The following is a 20651-nucleotide window of genomic DNA, read 5'->3' as shown; positions in this document are numbered from 1 at the left end:
TAGGATTCTCTGCTTAATTCAAGACTTTACAGCTTCCATTTGGCCAGATGCCACCATAGTGCTGGGTTAGCTGCTTCCTATTTGCGTCCCTCTTGCTTTGGCTTGTGTTAGGTACTGATTTCTAGACTCGTAAATATACCCACACCATATGAGTAAGCTCGGGCTGATGAGCATGTCATTTCAGAGTGCCTAACAAGGAATTAATTTATATCTAACCACTGAGAGCAACTGCTTCCCGTCTCACTGCAAACCTGTCATGATGACTTCAAAGGAGAAAAGGGAGAATTTTGTCCATGAAACAGGAAAAAGAGTGACTGACTGCAGGTCTAATGCATGTTGTAATAAATAGCTATTATAAAGAAATTCCCAACTTCTTTAGAATCCATTGTCTTTTCACTTGCATAGTTTATGTTGCATACATAAACTGCCTTTAGATGTTCGTTCTTACCTTCTCTTTTTAAGCTCCACTTTTCTTAAATTTACACATAGCCTAGTTACTAATAAAACAATCTTTGTTCTTAAGAGCTAACCATAAATTACATTTCATATCATTCTCAGCTTAATATCTTTATATAAACAATATTTGATTTTGATTTTATTTAACTTAAACCAAACCCAAAGACAGCATTCTTTCAGAGAGATTGTTTTTTTAAATAAAACTTAAGGAAATTGGTAACAAAAAGGAGTATTTGTTGCTCAGTCTTTGATTGTATGAAATAGCACCTAGCTTGATGTTCTTTTCAGGAATATTCTGCTCATAAATCAGATTTGATTCCCTTTCATGCACCAAGGGCAGGATCTGTGGGTTAGGCACGTTGATACGGTCCAGGGCTGCACAGGACCCGGTCCACACGTCTGTACAGTCCAGGACCTGGGCAACACAATTAATTCACCGCCCACACCTGACCCCCAACCTTCCCACTCATGAGAATTGTATCTCCTCTCTCAGGAAGCTGTTCCGTTGCAGGGTCTGTGCATTCCCCGAGATGTTTCAGGATCTCCTGCAGAGACCAGCAAGGAAGGTAGAAAATGTCTAGTTTTGGAGTCAGCAGACCTGGGTTCTAGCTGAGGCTTTGTCACTGACAAACTGTCATCACACTGTTTCCTAAGCTGTAAAATGGCATGGGTAATGCCACCCCCTCCCCACTTATCTCATGTGAGTACTGTGAAGAATCAATGTCCATTTCATAAACTATAAAGCCCTGTGGTGAGGTATCATTGAAATAAAAGCTGGGATTAGTCATTTGTTTCTTTACTCTTACGATGGGTGTGAAAATGTAGAAAATTTCCATCTTGCAGGGGTTTTTTTTGATGCCCTTTGATGTTTGTTTGTTGATTGATTGATTATAGTTGCTGACAGTTTGTCACGGTCACTCTCAGCCCCTAGGCAAAGATTCTAAAGAATAAGTGATCTATACTGTCCACGTCATCTATCGGCATTTGTCAGAAGCCAAAGCAAAATATAGTACTGATATAAGAATTTTGTTTTACGGCACATGACAAGTTCAGGGAATTACAGACTCTTCCAAATAAAAGTTTATTATGTGTAAGTCACCATTTCAACAGCACTTAATGAGCTGACATCTATACTGAGGCAAATGACGTGTGTAATCGATTTTAGTAATCAGTGGTTGTTCTTACCATGGCAGATCCAACACGGCTGACTTTGATGGGATTCCCTCTGCCAGAAAGGTCCATCTTTGCTCTGTCCATCACATACAGGCAAGCATCGAGGATGCCATCCTCAAACTATTTGGAGAAAAAAAATTAGAAACTATTTAATGTCCACTCTGAAAACAAGACATTCTCTGTTGAAAAATAAAATGAAACCACAACCTCATGTTTAGAAATGTGTATTTCCTAGATGGTAATCACTCATAATCTTTAGCATGAAATATCAAGGTGGAAGGAAGGAGACACCCTCTTTTTTTTTTAGTAAAATGATTAAGAACTTAAGTGCTAGCTAGAAATATAAACAGAACTACTAGCGAGCTGATGTACTCAAGGATCAAGAACTGACTTGAAGTTCTTCAGAAAATTGTAGGGTTAATTTAGAGGATCTCTCCAACATATTGGCTCCAGCGCCAAGGCAAGGGAACGAACCATTTACCAAAGTCAGGCCAAAGTCTCGAGCTCTCAAAAACAACATGAGTCCTTGTACATATCGACAGTAAATGGCTCTCAGGTACATTTCAGGAAGGCACTTCAGGTCTGCACTGGAAATTGTAGGAGACCTCACATAGTGAATGTCTGTCTAAGGTTTCCTCTCTTCTGAGATAAGGTGGACTCCAGGGTCAAAGAGAGGGCAGGAAGGCTTAGAGAAAGGAGATTATATTATCAAGGGACCTGTCGGGTAGTCAGTTCAATTTCCTTAGAAAGAACTCCTAGCCACATACAATGCCAAAATTTTCCAAACAAGGAACAAAGACAAAATAGTAAAAAAAAAAAAAAAAAAAGGCAAAATTGGAAGATTATACTTATACTGTACCTCATTGTACAGAATATTTCCCTGAATACAGAAACCTTGTATATTATCCACCCAAGGGCTTAGGACAGAAACCACAATCTTAATGGCTAATTTCCATGTAATTCTTTATTAAAATCCAGTTGGAACACCAACTCTGCGTGTATCCTAAACTGATGTGATAGATGCAGAAATGGGTAATTGCACTAGCTCTCCAGGTGAATAAGAACTCATGACTCTGGTTCTTATTAGGCAGCACCTTCCAGCTGTGTCTGTGGGGCATGACAGCCACGAGCTGGAAAGGTAAAGACATAGAGAACTACACCACAAACTCCTGGCTTGGCTGGTTGTTTGGACTGAAGTACACTAATTAATGGGCTCCAAATGACAGTAGAGACAGGCAGTGGCTGTGCTCAAGGGTATCTATCCAAAGGTAGACTGGCTGGGGAGTACACAACCATGCTTGGGACCCTTTCCCAGTCCTCCTTGCTACCCACCTAGATGACTTTTTTCCTTGTTAGCTCTCTCTCTATGGTCACATTGGGGGCATAAATAGAATCACACCTAAAGGTTAGGAATTAGGGACTCAAGGCAAGAGCACCAGACAATAAGCAATGGTCACGGGCTGTATGTCACTCAGAAAGGGGAGGACTTGGAACCAGAGAGCCAGGCAGGGACCCCAAAATAGGGAAAGAGCACATAGATCATTAGCCTGGCAGGACATCAGAAATGCAGGCAGGCAAACCTGAACCCTGGGCGTGTGATTCTCAGGAGTTAGTGAGAAGGAGCGAGACGTAAAGCTGGGTGGACAAGACAAGAGCCAGTGATGACAGCCCAGTGGTCGGGCTCGAGCAGGGCTGAGCACTGCGGGGAGAGCCCATGTGGAAGTTTAAACAAGGATCTCAGGCCAAGAAAGTATCATGTGACCTGGTGAGGTCAGGTTCTGTGACATCTGCCCCTGGATACCCAGAACGATGGTGCACAATTCCAACCATTTCAGCCAAAACGCTGAGAAATAACACATTCACCTGCCCTCACGTTGCTAATGGAAAGTCGTTTCTAAATCACAGGACCTGAGTCTGTTTATGGAAATATGGTAAAAATATTCATTTGCTCCATTGTTAAAGATACCAAGCTGAAATAGTTTGAATCATTGAATATCTCAAATGAAATACCATTTGCTACCTTATATCCAGACAGTAATTTGAGGCTGCAGCTGATTAAATGTCTTGAGGTGAAAGCCCAGTGGGCCCTCCTTTGACTAAATGGTAGCATTCTTTTCTAATTAGCATATCTAATCCTAACACTTAAAAAAAGTGATTTCTTTGAGTTGGGCACTTGCCTTTCTGTATCCTTTGCATTATTATCAAAACACTTTTCCTTATAAGAAAAGAAAAACATAGGTTCATTCCAGCTTGGAGAGCAGAGTCTAAGCTCATGAGATTTCACTGTACTGAGTTTGCAAAGCATTTCTCATTGGAATGCCATATCATCCATACAATCTCCCATCTCTGTAACATTGTAATAACTGAAAATATGTGATTTCAGCTGATAAATTATGCAGGTGCCTTTCTAAGTCTCTACTCCCAGGCTATCTTGGAGTCTCAGATCCTGAAAAGCAGGAAATTGTGCTTGTCTCTTATCGACACATAGCACCCTGCAGTGATACATGGGGCTAAAAATATTAAGTAAAAATGTCCTTGACAATGACAAATTTTAAGTGGCTCACCTGACCATAGCTCCAGCTTCGACTCTTGATGTCATTGAAGTCTCCGTAAAAAATAACCCCGATGTCATTCAGGACATATTCTTCTCTTTCTTTTTCATTATCCAGGTATACTGCATCCTCTGCATTGAAATTTAAACATAATGACTATTACCAAACCAGAAGGTTTTCGTATACTTGCAAGTTTGTTTCGGTCCTAAATTGCTAAACAGGAAAAAACTAAATGGGAAAAAAGTCTTTTGTTTCACTAAAGGTAGCTCATTTCACAACATGTAATTTTAGCAATGGTGAACATAATTAGTGGCCAAGATCAGTCTGTAAATGATGACATTTGTCAGCAAAATGCTGACAAACTCTGGCTCTTTAAGTTCCAAGTAGCACAATTAAATTGACAAGTCTCAGTAAACATTTTAAGATTCTGTTGCATCAGTGGTCTCAGAATTAGAATTCTATAATGCAGATAAAAGTCTGTTACACAGATCAAAAAATAATTTCCAAAGTATTAACGTTAATAGAATTCCAAATGATTTTAAAACAAGTCTGGGGCATATTAGGAGGCTGGAGTACCATCTGTCATGCCTGGTTAGTGGTCCATCAGGGATAGGAGGAGAGAGGCTGGGCTTTGTCTCCTTTCAAGGAAAAATTCTTGTGCATGTGTTGGTAAGTGTGTGTCCAATCAGCCTCCCTGGTCATCTTCCTTCATTGCAAGGACTTTTCTTCCCTGTGGCTATAATCTCAGGAAAACCTCGCTCCCCATCTGCCTACTCAGTAATCAGCTGGTACTTATTCCCAGGCCAGGTGTGAAAGCAGCAAAAGCATCTTTAACGCAGGCAGGACCATACAGGCTATACGTTATACTCAGGTCAATTTGCAGGCTTGGAAATGGTCAATTTTGGTTCTGATCGGGGACATCGTTCATCACATTTCTCTGGCCCTACTTGCCATCCTATTACCTTCTCAGGGTTCCTTCCTCCTCATTCCCTGATAAGGTTTTTACCATCTCTCTGGAGTAGGGGTTGTCAACCTTGGCTGCACATTAGAATCATCCGGGTAGATTTACAAACTCTTGATTCCAGCTGAACTCTAGATCGATTGCATCAGAATCTCTGGCAGTAAGGGTGAGATCCAGGCATCAGGGTTTTTAAATTAATTAATTAACTAATTAATTAATTTTAAGCTCCCCAGTGATTCTGATATGCAGCCGGAGTTGAGAACAAATGCTCTAGCCCCTTGCTGCTCAAAGAATGGTGGAAAGACAAGCCGCATCAGCACCTCCTGGGACCTTGTGAGAAATGCAGAATCTCAGGGCCCAGTTCTGACCTACCGAAGCAGAATTTGCATGTTAACAAGGTTCCCGGGATTTGTGTGTACATTAAAGTTTGCCAAGTGCTGCTCCGTCCAACCAGCTTGGATCCCCATTCTGGGCTGTATTATAGCTTTGATAGAACCCTTTGCAGATTCTGTGGTCTTGTCTGCTCTCCAGTACTTTCTTGTAACTTCCTTTCCATTCTTTGCCTCTGGCCTACCATTTGCGTGGTTTCATGCAACAGTATATACACACACGCATACACACATTTACATATTTACTAGTGTCCAATAAACTACACACATTTAAATTGTATAATTTCACAACCAAAATAATAAACATGTCCATCACCCCAAAAGCTTCCTTGTACCGCTTTGTAATTCCTCCCTCCCAATCCTCTCCCTGATGTCCCAGCCCGGCCAGGGAACCATTAATCTGCTTTCTATCACTGTAAGTTCATTTGCATTTTCTACAATTTTACATAAAAAGTACTGTACAGTATGCACACTTTTGGGGGTCTCGCTTCTTTCACTCAGGCTAATTCTTTTGAGACTTAACTCATGTTGCTGTGTGCATCAATAGCTTATTCACCCCAAAGCCATTTTATCTTTCTAGAAGAATCAGAGTTACAGGACAAATGTGCCACAGCCTTCCCCCAGCCCTCGCCAACGTGAACTTTGATGCTTCAGACTTCCAGCCTTGCTGGGTTCCGTGGTTTTACCAGCAATCTCTATACAGTCATGTGACTCCTCAACTGAAATGACAGCTTCACTTCCAAGTGGAACAAAGCAGAGGTAACACATAAAGAAGTGACAACAGAAATATCGAGGTCAATAGTTCTGAGTAAAATCGGAAAAGAATACATTTATTTTAAAATAAAATAATCTCAGAATATGTGTAAAAGGACATTGACCGTTTACATGCACACCTTTTACAGCCCGCCACCAGATGATGCTATCAAAATGGCCTGAAAAGGAAAGGCTACGTTTAAAAAATTCCTCTATAGTAGTGGTTTAACTGTTGTAACTACTGTAATAATAAACATCTTAGCCAAGAGGGTTTCAAATGCCTGCTATTGAGATTAAACTCCTCTTAAGGCCACTGAGGTCTAGAAGTGTCATTTAGGAATGTTTAAAGATGTTTTCCTTATAATATGAGCTGTTTATGGACTTGTCCTGTAAGATATTAGATTGCTACCATAATATCTTACCATAAGATATAAGCTACCATAATTTAAACAACTGGTGTAAAATTAGATTAATGGGTCAAAATAGGTAGCCTAGAAGTAGATGTTACAATATGCATCTGTCTATCTATGAAATAAATTTATGATAAAAGAAATGTTATAAATCAAAGAGGTTGACTGGAGTGTCCATTAATTCAGCTGAGAAAATTGGCTGCTTGGGAAAAGTAAATTTTTTGTACCCCAGAGTAAACTGAACATTAATTTAGAACCTGAATTTAAAAATACAAAGCATAAAAAAATCCAGAGTAAAATAACTATGAATATTTATCTGGTCTCCAAGGGAGAAAGTTTTATCAAGACAAAGATAAAAGAAAAAAATCAAAAAGGAAATGATCACTGCATTTTATTTGATATAAATGTAAAACTTGAATTTCGGATATAATAAAATATAAAGTCTACAACAAACTAGAGAGATATTTGCAACAATAGAAAATGTTAGTAGATTTTCCTTACATGTAGAGAATTCCAATAAATTGATAAGAAAATCATGAGGTGTATAAAAGAAAGCCAGTAAAGGGAAAACCAGTTCACAGATGAGGAAACGTGAACAGAAAATAATTTAAAACACCTTTAATTAAGTAGTAATCCAAGAACTGCAAAGGTTTAAAAAGAAATTATGTGTATATATTCATTTCTCTATGTATTTTATTTTATAATACTCAGTACCAGCTACTGTGTGATGAATTGCCAATCTACTGATGGGATTGTAATTGCTACAATATTTTAAAAAGCAACTTGGCAATTGTATCATTAGCCTTGAAGATATTCATGATCTTTGATCCAGAGCAATGAATCTATCTATCTTCCATTTGGTATTGTAACTCCTGCTACTACAGACCAACAGCTGAACTGACTGTAAGAATGAAAGCGTTTAAGGGCTAGACTACAAAATGAAGTTTTCCTTCAAAATCTTCATTAAATGGCTCTGAGAAGATTGACTCATCTTTGAAGAGCATCACATTGGGTGAGATTCACATGATTGCTGACCCTCCCCAGTTCCCACCTGTTTCTATAAGATATCAGTGTGCTTAACTTCCTCTCTTAATCTATTATATGTAAGATCTTTTCTTTTTCTGAGTCAAGAGAAAGAAAAACTTATCGAATAAATAAATTTAATAAATAAAACATATTAAATAATTCTTTAAACAGTGTAATTTGTTCATTTATAGTGTGCCAGGATAAATTAAAAGAACTTTCATCTTAACATGCCGCGTGGAGCCTATCGTGTAAATGGAGGTATTTTGTAAAATAACCTTGAAACTGTAAATTGACATGTTTGGTCAAGTTTAATTTGTTTTGTTTTCTTTTTCTTTTTTCATTTGAAAACTACTTTAGCAATAATTCCATGATTACCACATTCTGCCATTAAGAGATGTTTGTTAGTACCCTAACACTGCAGAAGTCTTAATGAGTATGAACTCAATCTATCCATCCTTGTCAGTTAAAGTATTTGTTTCTTGACAAATAAATCCTTTGATACTTTCAGCCTCAGAAATCAGTCTCAAAGCTATTTCTGAGTATAGTTTGTGTGAAATAAAAGTGTTTAGCTTTGGTAATAATTTTTCCAAGCTGACCTCCCTTGGGCAAGATACCTTTTTTAGTGCTTTTATTTTGTTAGCCTACACTTTTTCTGAAATATTTTTGTAACACGTAACTTTTTTCGTACTTTTGCCATTTGAAAATGTTGTGGTGTAGCTGGTCTGTAATTAACTTGCAAATTTAAAACTACCGTTGACTTTGTAAGTCAAAAAATAGGTGATTTTGTCCTGGTATATTGTCATTCCATCTGCAGAAATCCTATTGATCTTATAGCTACCATTGGTTTCTTCACAGTTCACAAATGAAGAATAAGAACTTCAGTGAATGCGACTATTAATCCTGTTGGGAGGTGAATCTCATTTCACCTGAATTAATTTCTGTTTTTGCACTAAAACGATGATGCAGGGTGAGGACACATCACTCTGAAATTGGAAGACGTCCCCACTTAAGGCTCCAAAGTGGCCTACTCAGCTGAGCTCCAGGTTACTACTCATTATTTTGTTCACCCATTGGGGAATTTGATTATTTTATGTGTTGGGAGATGGCCATTCTAACTACTGTTGACTACCTCTGTTTGGGGAAGATATAACAAGAAAATAAGAAAGAATGTATATGAAGGGAGAGCCTGGTTATTTCTTCCCATACATACTTCCCAAAAGTTGTGCTTTTGCTCATATGACTGACAAATAGATTTTTGCATTCACTATGATTTTTCACCAACAAATATTATTATTAACAGATTTTCCTATTTCCACTAGTCCTTGCAATACTTTGAAGTGTTTCAATCAGAACATACTGTAATAATCAAAAACTTAATTCCATTATAAAAAAATATCAAATAAAAGGATTTTAGAAAAAAAATAAGTTGAAAGCATCAGTAACAACTCATGATGCATTTTCTCTTTAGAAATCACATTTTTGGGCTTCCCTGGTGGTGCAGTGGTTAAGAATCCACCTGCCAGTGCAGGGGACACGGGTTCGAGCCCTGGTGTGGGAAGATCCCACATGCCACGGAGCAACTAAGCCCGTGGGCCACAACTACTGAGCCTGTGCTCTAGAGCCTGTGGGCCACAACTACTGAGCCTGTGCTCTAGAGCCCACGAGACACAACTACTGAGCCTGTGTGCCACAACTACGGAAGCCCGCACGCCTACAGCCAGTGCTCCACAACAAGAGAAGCTGCCACAATGAGAAGCCCACGCACTGCAATGAAGAGTAGTAGCCCCCGCTCGCCGCAACTAAAGAAAGCCTGCACGCAGCAACAAAGACCCAACACAGCCAAAAGTAGAAAAAAAAGAAAAATCACATTTTTTGGTCTGTCCACTGAAAAGAACTAGAAAAAACAACCAGTGTAATAGCAACAACAAGTACCCTTGAGCCCAGATTATGATCTCTAAGTACCATTCCTCTCCGCCCACCCCCCATTAAAAGGTACCTGGGCTGCTTAAGAAAAATGATTGCAGATCTGGGTCAGGAAATGTACAAGACTAGCCTGAAGTACTTCTTCCCACCAGAAAACAAGAAGGCTTTTAAAGATTCTAGGACTCATGACAAAGGAATCAGAAATCAACTTGAAGAAACTCCCACTGGCCAAGAATAGGACAATTCAAATAGCAAAAATAATAGTCACTGCAAAGTATTAGAACATGTGAAATATTTCAATATTTGTAGTTTCATAGTGATTTAAAAAATTCATTGGTCACCTTTATAGGGTGCTAAGAATCAACTCATTATTTTAAAAACTTAGAAATAGGAAAGAGCCATGTATCTAGACTTTCTTATATGACTATTACCTCAAGGCACCAAAATAACAGATGCTAATAAATGCAGAAACAATGGTAGATGAGACCATCACCATTTTGCAGTCCCTAATGAAATAATGGATCTAGGATAAAATCATTTGTTAAGAGGCTAATGGGGAACTTCATAATGGATGGATGAGACTGATAAAACCTGATCCTACTGATAAATCTGAACATCACAAAAAGAGGGACAAGCAGACATTATGAGTCTCCTGATGGGATGAATGCCCCAGGAAGCACACAGCATATGACTTAAGAAGTATATAGTTCTTAAGTGCTCTCTCTGTCCCCCTCCAAAGAAAAAAGAAAATAATTCACTTATAGATGAATCTGATTGAGTCTCTAGATAGAACTAACCGCTTAACAGGAAATACAGGGGTTAGAGAAACACTACATCCATGCCAGCATTTGTTCTCTCTTGTCTTTTTTTTTTTTAAACATCTTTATTGGAGTATAATTGCTTTACAATAGTGTGTTAGTTTCTGCTTTATAACAAAGTGAATCAGCTATACATATACATATATCCCCATATCTCCTCCCTCTTGCATCTCCCTCCCACCCTCCCTATCCCACCCCTCTAGGTGGTCACAAAGCACCCAGCTGATCTCCCTGTGCTATGCGGCTGCTTCCCACTAGCTATCTTACATTTGGTAGTATATATTAGTCCATGCCTCTCTCTCACTTTGTCCCAGCTTACCCTTCCCCCTTGTCTTTTTGATGATGGCCATTCTAACAACAGTGAGGTAATATCTCATTGTGGTTTTAATTTGCATTTCCCTAATGACTAATGAGGTTGAGCATCTTTTAATGTACGTGTTGGCTTTTCATATATCTTCTTTGGAGAAATGTCTATTCAGGTTCTTTGCCCATTTAAAAAAATTTTTTTTTTTTTTTGCTACTGAGTTGGAAATACCATATTTTGCCTAGCATATTGGCATATAGTAAAACACATGGTAACACCTAGTGCCAATGAAGGTTTAAAGAAATGGATACGCTCGTGTGCTGTGGCTGTATTATAAACTATTGCATCCTTTAAAAAAATTTAGCAGTATCTATGCAAATCTAAGATGTGGATTCACTTTGACAAGCAAAGATATTTCTAGGTATCTATTCTACAGAAATACATTTGTACGGAAAGTATGTGAAACATTCAATGTAGCACGGTATACTACAGTGAAAATGAGAAGAAATCTAAATATTTGTAAATAAAAGACCAAATCAATTATGGTACAACCATACCAAGCAGTCACTAAAAAGAATATGCCTGTACTGATATAGAAAACTCTCCAAGGTATACTGTGCAAGAAAGTATAGAGTAACGTGCATAACACAATCCCATCTGTGGTTAAAAAAATCCAAACTCTATAGATGTACATATGGACATTAATATGTAAAATTATAACAAAATATCTGGAATGAAATACACAGTTGAAGTTTGTTTTCTCTGAAGATTCTCTAGGATTGGAGGGTAGGTGAAAGGGAAAGTCCACTCTTTACCATTTATATACATACATGTGTGTATATTTGAAAGGGCAATGTATTCAACTAATTGTCAATTAAAAATTAAAACCATTCAAAAATACATTAAGTGAATGGAAGTACACCAAAATGGTAATTGTGATTTGTAGATCTCTGAGTTCTTTTTATGCTTTCATTATTTTTTTATTTCTATAATAAGACTTTCATCATGAGAAAAAAGTTATTTTTTAAAGTGTGGTTGCAGTTACATGAAACCAACTATTTAAGAAGAGGTTAACACGTTTAACTTTGTTGCATTAATTTTTCTTCAAGAACATGGTGTGCTCTTTTTTTATTATCAATGTCTTTATTAAATATCTTTATACAATGATAACTTCCCCCCTTCTTTAAGTCTCTCTGTACTCTTCTTCCCAGCACAGGTTGGATTAAGCTTTGTTTTGTAGTGTCCTGTGGATACTGCAGTGACATTCACTCCACTATATGGAAATTGTTCTGTGATTTAATTATTTCTTGAACAAGTATGTGTTTAGTATTTACTCCATGCCAGAAACTTTCTAAGTGTGGTACAAAAGCAAACTCTTTAAAACTCATAACATCTCTAAGAGGAAGGCATAATATTTTCCCCATTTTGGAGATGAGGAAACTGAGGAAGAGAGACGTATCCATCCCAAGGTCATAGTGCAGGTAAGAGGTGAAGCCAGGATTTGAATACTAAGCTGTCCCCCAAGTAGGCTATGACTCTGAGTCCAAGGGATCAGGGCACTGTCTCGCCAGCGTCCAGCACATTGTGCCTGGGAACGCAGCACAGTAAACGCCAACCGCGAGAATGAGAGATGGGGATGGATGTCTGAGCTTTGAGAGTGAGAGAGAAGTCCAAGAAAATGAAGGATTTATTTTTGGGCTTTGGGTTATTATTGATGGGAAGTCATAAATTTAGGTGGCAAACCATGAATAGGAAGGAGTTCTGCAGCTCGAGACCAGACCATCCTTTTCCTTCCAGCGGCTGAATTAAATCTTACCTCAAAATCGGCGGGTATAAACATGAATCCACAACAGGGTAAGGAAATCAAATGGGGAGGCTTGATTTTAATTTTAAATTTATTTATGATTTTAAAAGAAGATTGAAGGTGGAAAGAAGAGCTTTCTTTCCTCTGTTTTTATTCAGATCTGTCACTTTAAAATATAGTTGTCCAAAGCTAGGGTAAAAAAAAAAAAAAATTACATCCCCATGGAAACGCCAAAAAACTCTCTTTGTTTGATAGGCTGACAAAAACAGGAAAACTTAATCATTTGCCTCTTGAGATTTTTGTTGTTGGTTTTTTTTGGTGTTGTTTTTGTTTGTTTTTAAAATTCTTTTGTTAGTTTGAGAGGTGTGGTGAGGTTTTTCTAGATCTGGGGGGGCACGGAGGGTACTATTATACTATGAAAAGGAAAAACGAGCTGACAAACAAGTCACTGTTCTAGTGGCCCAACAATCTGAACTGTTATTGATAGAAAGCAGAGGTGTGTGTGTGTGTGCTCGTATGTAAGGGTGGGGACTACACTTCTCAATTGCGTGAGAGCTATAGGAGAAGCTAGGTCTAGAGAGCTCATAGAGTTGGAATGGCAACACCATGGGCCTGTTGACAGCCTCTTGATCCTAGGAGACCTCTGGCAAACAACCATCGCCACAATAAAACTCACGAGCAAACATGGCGTCACTGGTGATGATGGAATAATACCTCCATCTGCTTTACCCAGCGCCTCTGCCACCAGAACAGACCTTCAGCGTGCCTTGTAAATCACCACTCTTTCCGGGTGACTTACAGGAGGCAAGTAGGAAAGAAGAACGGCCTCATTTACTTTACGATTCCTCTGGTGGGGGGAGTGGGGCAGTTCAAAAGAGAAAATTGTGGGCTGAGAAATGCTGGGACTCACTTATACGGCCGATTTCTGGCACCCTTGGAAATTACAATTTGCCTCCCCCCTCAGAGAAACCTGTAACAAACCTGTAAAAATGAATGCTGAGCATATTGATTTTAGTATCTCTTAGGGAGAAGGAGGGCTATTCATCACCACGTGGGTAGAAAATTTCCTTTTGCTTATTTACATGCTATTTTAAAGTTAAAGCAAGTCCCATTTCTAAGGTCATCAAGTTCAAGCCCTGCAAAAGGATCAAAGACAACTGTAGACCTAGGAATGCTATCATATATTCGATCTCTGAAGAGACTGCCGAACAGCTTAAATCAGAGTCTGGTTCCGTTTCGGATCCTTTGGAAGAAATAATGGCTTGGCCTCTTCAAGAAGGCAAAATGTCTCACCTTTTTAGTGAAGGGAGAAATCTTGAATGAGGGATTAGAAATAACTTTTACTTGCCTCCCCTTTATGTAAAAGCGGAGCGTCACTAAAGAAAGAGGCAAGACGTGCTGGGTGAGTGTAATCAGTCTTCGAGGGGTGCCTTCATCTGTGGAGCAAGTGTGACTCCAGATCAGTGTCCTCGTGATATGTTTTTCCATCGCAAAGTAACTCAGAAGGGGTGGCGACCCCAGCAGGCTGTGTGAGCTATAGGCATATGATTCCCACCCGTGGGAACTGGGAAACACTGGAGTCTATTAGGGAATGGCATTTCCAGAGTCTGTGCTTTTTTTCCTGGAAGGGTCCAGAGCCACTGTCTTCCTAAAATGGCTTAATTCAGCCTCTCTAGAGGCCTGCCTTTGTACCTGTGAACTCTGGACTGGAACGAGCCCATGAAACCCAGGCAAGCGATTCCTCAACGGTTGTGTCTGTGTATGTTCCCTGCAAACACGCTGCGTTACATTACAGCTCAGGCCAGCTTGGGAAGTTTATTTGATTTGTGCTATTTTTCCAGTTTTGCTGGTTAAGGAATTTTTAGTGTACTTGAATATCTTCAGAAGACAGACTATTATTCATGAAGCAATTCTACAAAGAAAAGTATCTGATATTCTTTACTTAGCACATTTCCTCAGAGGGAGCCTGTGCCCTTGCTGGGATGCTTAATTTCTCTCTCTCTCTCTCTCTTTTTTTTTTTTTGCAAAGGAAACTTGTTTGATCTTTTAGCTATCAACCTGGTTTTATTTTTTTTATTTATTTATTTTTAACGGCAGGCTTTCCCAGTGTTGATTAGAACATCATAGAAGCATCTACCCCTTGTTTCTCTCATTACACAATACAGGATACCCATGGTTCTGGTTCTGAAAATAAAAGAGCTTACCCTGACCAAATCAGGGTAACCAGGTTTTAGCCCCAGCTTGTTTCTTGATTTTTCTGTGTGACCTTGAAAATTTTATGTAATACCACAGGGTCTGTTTTTCACTCTTGAAATATGAGGCTAATAATCCTCTCCGTGCCTCTTGGAGTGGTGGGTACCAATTCAATCCAGCAAACATTCATGAGTGTTAACTCTGGGCCTGGCACCGTGTTAGGCTGAATGAGAAAAGGATCCTGCTTTCTGAAACACAGAATGCAGGAAGATACCTGCTTCGAGCATCATTTGAAGATATAAAAAAAACCCGCCCACCTAAGGAATTATAAAAGACATGAATCGGCAGATGAATTCTGGAAAAGACCTTCCAACCCTGCTCCTTCCAGAAACAGCTTTGGACCTTGAATCTGGGGTCATCTATATGCCACTGAAAATAACGTTCACTGTGAGCTCTCTGGGCTTCCTTCTGATTGCAATGTCACACTGAATAATGCTCACTTGGTACAAGAAGGATGAATGAGACTCTAATGATTTAGACACTTGCAAGAAGGATATATGCTATTTCATTAAATAGAAGGTTAGAATAAATAAGGGCTTAAAAATTTCATATAAGCTTTATTAAAACTTCATAAAAATTCAGTTAACCAACTATCTGACTGCTGTTGTATGCAAGCACTATTCTAGGGGCTGGAGAGGGTACAAAGATAATCCGCTGACCCGTCTCTCCCTACTCCCCAATGAGGCCACTGCTCTGCTCCTATTACATGTTCTTGTTGTGTCATGACTTCTTTTGCAATTCTTTTGCAACTGTTGTAATTCATGTTTATTAGTAGATCATTTGTGAAACCTTTGCCAGATGCTCTTTGAGGACAAAGATTGTCTTTTTCAGTACCATATTCGAGTGCCTACTTCAGCATTGATCCTTAATATGTGTGAATGAATAAATAACATTGCTGTACTACCCATGGGTAATTATGTTGTCATGAGCGTTGGGGGAGATATACTATTAATATTTGTGGATTGATGGATGAATAGCTCTAGCATGAGGGTGTAAATTCTGTTCTGGGCTCAAGGGTCTCCAAGAGAAAGGGGTGTTGGTCATTGTTACCCCAGGAATACCAGGCCTGGTGCATTACTCCATTCTGTACTGAAGGGTCTAAAAGACCATGTATAATTACAAAGCAAATAGTATAAGGACAAATGTTATAATAAAATACAAGTTGGTCATATGTTTTTACTATTAAAAGCATCCAGATATTGGAAATTTATTGATTTCTTTACACTAAATTTAATAGATTTCTTTGTTTAAAGGAAAATGCAAAAATCACATTGAATGAAAAGTTAGAAATACCAGATGCGAATTTAGTGTCAGGTGCTAAAAGAGAGAGAAATCTACACACATGTACCCATAACACATGTCCCCCATGCATCATATATGACTTTGACTTTTTCCAAGACGGTAAGTTGTGAGATTACATTCACAATTTATCTGTGATGATAAGTGCAGTGAACCTAAAAAGCATTTACTTGGAATTATTATATCAATGCAGCAAACATTTATTAAACATGAAGTATGTACCAGGCACTGTGCTAGGTGCTGGGATGAAGGCTGGATTTAAGGGAAAATCAGTGATGGAGAATGAGGTGGGAAACAAGTGATTAAGAAAAGCCGAACCCCTTGAAAATGACTGGTACCCTACCAAACAGAACAATCAAATACTGACCTGAGTACTGAGCACAGGACGGGACACTGAAATCTTTCAGAACACACTCTCTGACACTAATGCTAGACTACCAATCTGGAACAGTTTGAACTTAAATAGGGAAATACATTCAACCATTCAGAGTTCCCAAGTGGTCAGAAAAATAAGATGACTTCACAATAAACGCCCAGCTGCCTTTGTGGGTACAGTTTTCTCTCCAACACCCAGACAAGGGCTCCTTCCTGGAATGGATCTGAAGCCTGGTTAGCACAATTAAATTAAAAAGCTAACCAATAATTCTCCGGACATCCATCCCTGCCCTCAGTAACGTGGTACAGCTATTGATCCCCACAAATGATTTAGTGATTAAGGAGGATAAATTGCCTATGAATGCAAAGCAAGCTGAAGGGCCCCCAGCAACAGAGCTGATCATTCTTTATCAATCAGTGCTGTACTTGCCTGTGTAATTTCAGCCCAGTGTCCTAAGTCACCTTAGACATCACTTCCATGTCAAGAGTGTGGTGTTTTCAGCATCTTGCTCACCTGGCTTTATCTTGACAACTTCTGATTTCCTGTTTTGTTATCTTTTCTCCTTGGGCAATGGCCTCTCTTTTTATCTACTTTCTAATTGCCAGATCATATCTTTATGAGTCTATTGTTATGAATTCACACATGCAAGCACGAAACTGGGTGATTGTCAGGCTACAGTGTATTTGGTTGTGTGTGGGGTTCATCATACAGATCCCCTGGTTGGATGATGCTTTGGTTTCTAGGCCGGGAAAACCACAGCATGAGAGAAATGAAGAGATGACCTCTTTCTCCCATTCCGTTCACATCCCCTGGGAGATCTCAGTGAGCGTTAACATAAAAATGTAAAAAGGTATTAACTTAAAAGCTGGTGCCAGAATTTTTCTGGAGGGAACAGCTTTGGAAAAGTGTGTAGAAGCACAAACGTGTGGTCTGACTGTTGGAGAAGCCCAAAGAATAAAAAGGCTTGCTGAAGTGTTCTGCATGAGGGAATGAGAGAATTTGCTCCTGACAGAGGATGAGAGAGTGGGGTTTGGAGGACAAGGAAAAACACAAGGGGAGAGAGAAGAGGCAGTAAGAGAATAAGAGAATTTGCTCCTGACAGAGGATGAGAGAGCAGAGTTTGGAGGACAAGGAAAAACACAAGGGGAGAGAGAAGAGGCAGTAAAAGCTGGAGACAGACTGGGATGAGGGTTAGGGAGGAGCCAGTGGAATTTTAAGAAGAGTGAACACAGTCTCCTGTGTTTTGTAATTATTACCTTGTGATTATTATGTAAACCAGGGGTCCTGTAAGTGTGGTCCCTGACCAGCAGCATGACCATCCCCTGGAAACAGGTTAGAAATACAAGTTCTCAGGCCCCACCCAGACGTCATCAATATGAGAATGTTGCACAGAAGCCTGTGTTTTAACGAGCCCTCCAGGTGATTCGGATGTGGTCTGAGTTGGAGAAGCACAGGACGGTTGGGGTCTGTGTACCCGCGAGTTCCTCATCTGCAGATTCAACCAACCGCAGATTGTGTACTATGTTTACCATCGCTGTTGGTTGAATCCGCGGCACACAAGGAATATGAAGGGCAAGTACAGGACTTGAGCATCCGTGGATTTTGGGTATCTGTGGCTGTCCCCGAACCAATCCCCAGGGATTCTGAGAGATGACTGTAAATCTTTCCTCCTCTCACCGCCCCACACCAAGTGGCAATTAATGTCTAGACATTCATAGATGTTTTGTGTAACTGTTTATGATGTTTCTGAGGCAGCACAGGTGTCAGCACTGGGAGATATAGGATTCCTACACGTAGAGGTGACCACGACAATCTCCCCAAGAAAGTTGCAGAAATGTTTGGACTTTTACAGGCCAAGGAATTAAGGGGTTGTGGCAGTTTTCCCTGGGTTCTGGGGACCAGGGCAGACCCATCTGCCATGTTCGTGTAGTAAGCCTGCTTCCCACCTCCCAACTCTCATGTCTCCTCCAACAAGCCTCCAATACTCCCTCCTTGCTTCTTGTTCTCAACAGATGATTTTGCTTTAACACTTTACTGAGAAAAACAGAATCACGGGAGGGAGCAACCTCACCCTCCTTCCACTGAGTCTAGAAAACCTGCACCTTCACCCGTATCCTACTTTGCTCCTGTCACAGTGGGGGATCGATAGCCCCACCTATCAAGGGCTCTTCACCTGTTCCCTAGACCCCACCCACTCAAGAATTTCTCTAATTTTTCTCAGTGACTCTCAGTGACTCTCTAATTTTTCTCAGTGACTCTCAACTGTGTCTTCAAGAATCATCTACAGAGCTTTTTCTAAGCCCTGAATCCCAAGCTGCAGTCCAGACCCATCAGAATGCTTGGGTGGGGAGACTGCGGCGTCAGTGGCCAAGCCCCCAGGTGATTCCAGGGTGCAGCCAAGGCTGTGAACCACCACTCTCCCTCTGAGCTGTAACCTCTTTCTCCTGGTTGGTCTCCATCACCAGAAAATTATGTCCACTCTGTCCTGTCTTTAAAAATTCTCCTTCGACCTTCGTATCACCATCTCTGTTTCACAGAAAGTCTTCTTGAAGGAGATGGTAATACCTGTGCCTCCACTTTCTCACCTCCCGTTACATTGCAGCCCATGCCCTTCTCTCTCCTTTCTGTCCCCATCACACTAGTAAAACAATCTTTCTAATTTTCCCAATGACTTCTGTATTTTCACAGTGTATGGCCACTTTCTTTTCTTATCCTACTCAACTAATAAGCAGCATTCCAAAGAGCTAAAGCCTGTCTCCATGAATCAATTGATTATCTGACTCTGTGACACCATGTTCTTCTGATTCCCTTTTACCCCACTGGCTACTCTTTGTCAATCTCCCTGTCCTTTGTTTAGACTCTAATTGTTGATTATACTAAATCCATCCTTGTTCTTCCTTTAAACTTGCCGCTCGCTCCTGCTGGCGATCATGTTTATATCTCTAGCTCAGCCATCTCCTTTGAGCTCTAGACTCACCTATTCAAGTGCCTACTAGAACTCTCTGGTTTTATTCCCACCTTCCACTGATCAGCAATGCCTAGGAGCAATGCCCCTCTGCTCCTTTTCTGTAATGCAGCGTCTAGTGCCAGCACCATGTCATCTCTAGATCTATGTCACTCTTTCGGAGCAGAGGCATCTGGAAGCTGCTTGCCATGGCTACAATGGAAGACCAAGGCAACGAGCAGGTAGTTGAGGGTTATTAGACCATCCACCTCCTGAATGGTCCTCCTGTAAAGTCTATATGTCAGGCAACATGACTAACCCTTTTCACCTCTAGAAGAGAGGCCACGTAAGTGCGAATGCATGTAGACGTGTGTCCCATCATACACAGATGATGTAATCCAGAAAAGCTGTTAATAAACCAAAGTTTGGGCAGATCATATCATTCTTTAAATACCTTAGGGTGTTGGATAGTTATATGAAGTTGTATGATTTTCTTTTTGTAATGCAAATAAAATCAATAACAAATTCTTGGTTTACCTATTTTATAAGTATGCCTTTTTAAAATACAGTTTTCTTGGATGGAGTTAGAGTCTGTCATACAGAGTGAAGTAAGTCAGAAAGAGAAAAACAAATACAGTATGCTAACACATATATATGGAATCTAAGGGAAAAAAAAAAAGATCATGAAGAACCTAGTGGCAAGACGGGAATAAAGACACAGACCTACTAGAGAATGGACTTGAGGATATGGGGAGGGGGAAGGGTAAGATGTGACAGGGTGAGAGAGTGTCATGGACATATATACACTACCAAATGTAAAATGGATAGCTAGTGGGAAGCAGCCGCATAGCACAGGGAGATCAGCTCTGTGCTTTGTGACCACCTAGAGGGGTGGGATAGGGAGGGTGGGAGGGAGGGAGATGCAAGAGGGAAGAGATATGGGAACATATGTATATGTATAACTGATTCACTTTGTTTTAAAGCAGAAACTAACACACCATTGTAAAGCAATTATACTCCAATAAAGATGTTAAAAAAAAAACAATTTTCTTACATTAGGCTACCACCTATGTATTCCACCATCTCAGCCTCCTTTGCTGATTCCTACTCTGTTAGACCCCTAAATGCTGGGGTTCTTTAGGGCTTGATAGGACATCTTCTTTCCTTCTTTATCTATATTTTCTCCAAAGGTGCAGGTAAGTCCCAAATT

At 39.9% G+C, this 20651-nt stretch overlaps 1 protein-coding gene across 1 annotated transcript in view; it reads right to left on the bottom strand.

Annotated features, from left to right (window-relative positions):
* Positions 1–20651, bottom strand: part of F13A1 (coagulation factor XIII A chain) — a 145562-nt gene that overhangs the window by 78128 nt on the left and 46783 nt on the right. The window contains exons 6-7 of the mRNA XM_007173913.2: positions 4194–4312; positions 1642–1749 (exon numbers count right to left, since the gene is read on the bottom strand). Coding sequence (XP_007173975.1) covers positions 1642–1749; positions 4194–4312 — 227 coding nt within the window. The remainder of the gene's footprint in view (positions 1–1641; positions 1750–4193; positions 4313–20651) is intronic.

Source organism: Balaenoptera acutorostrata, chromosome 10 (assembly GCF_949987535.1).
Source record: "Balaenoptera acutorostrata chromosome 10, mBalAcu1.1, whole genome shotgun sequence".
NCBI lineage: Eukaryota > Metazoa > Chordata > Mammalia > Artiodactyla > Balaenopteridae > Balaenoptera > Balaenoptera acutorostrata.
Note: the sequence above shows the minus strand (reverse complement) of the source record. Positions and strands in the feature narration are given on the sequence as shown.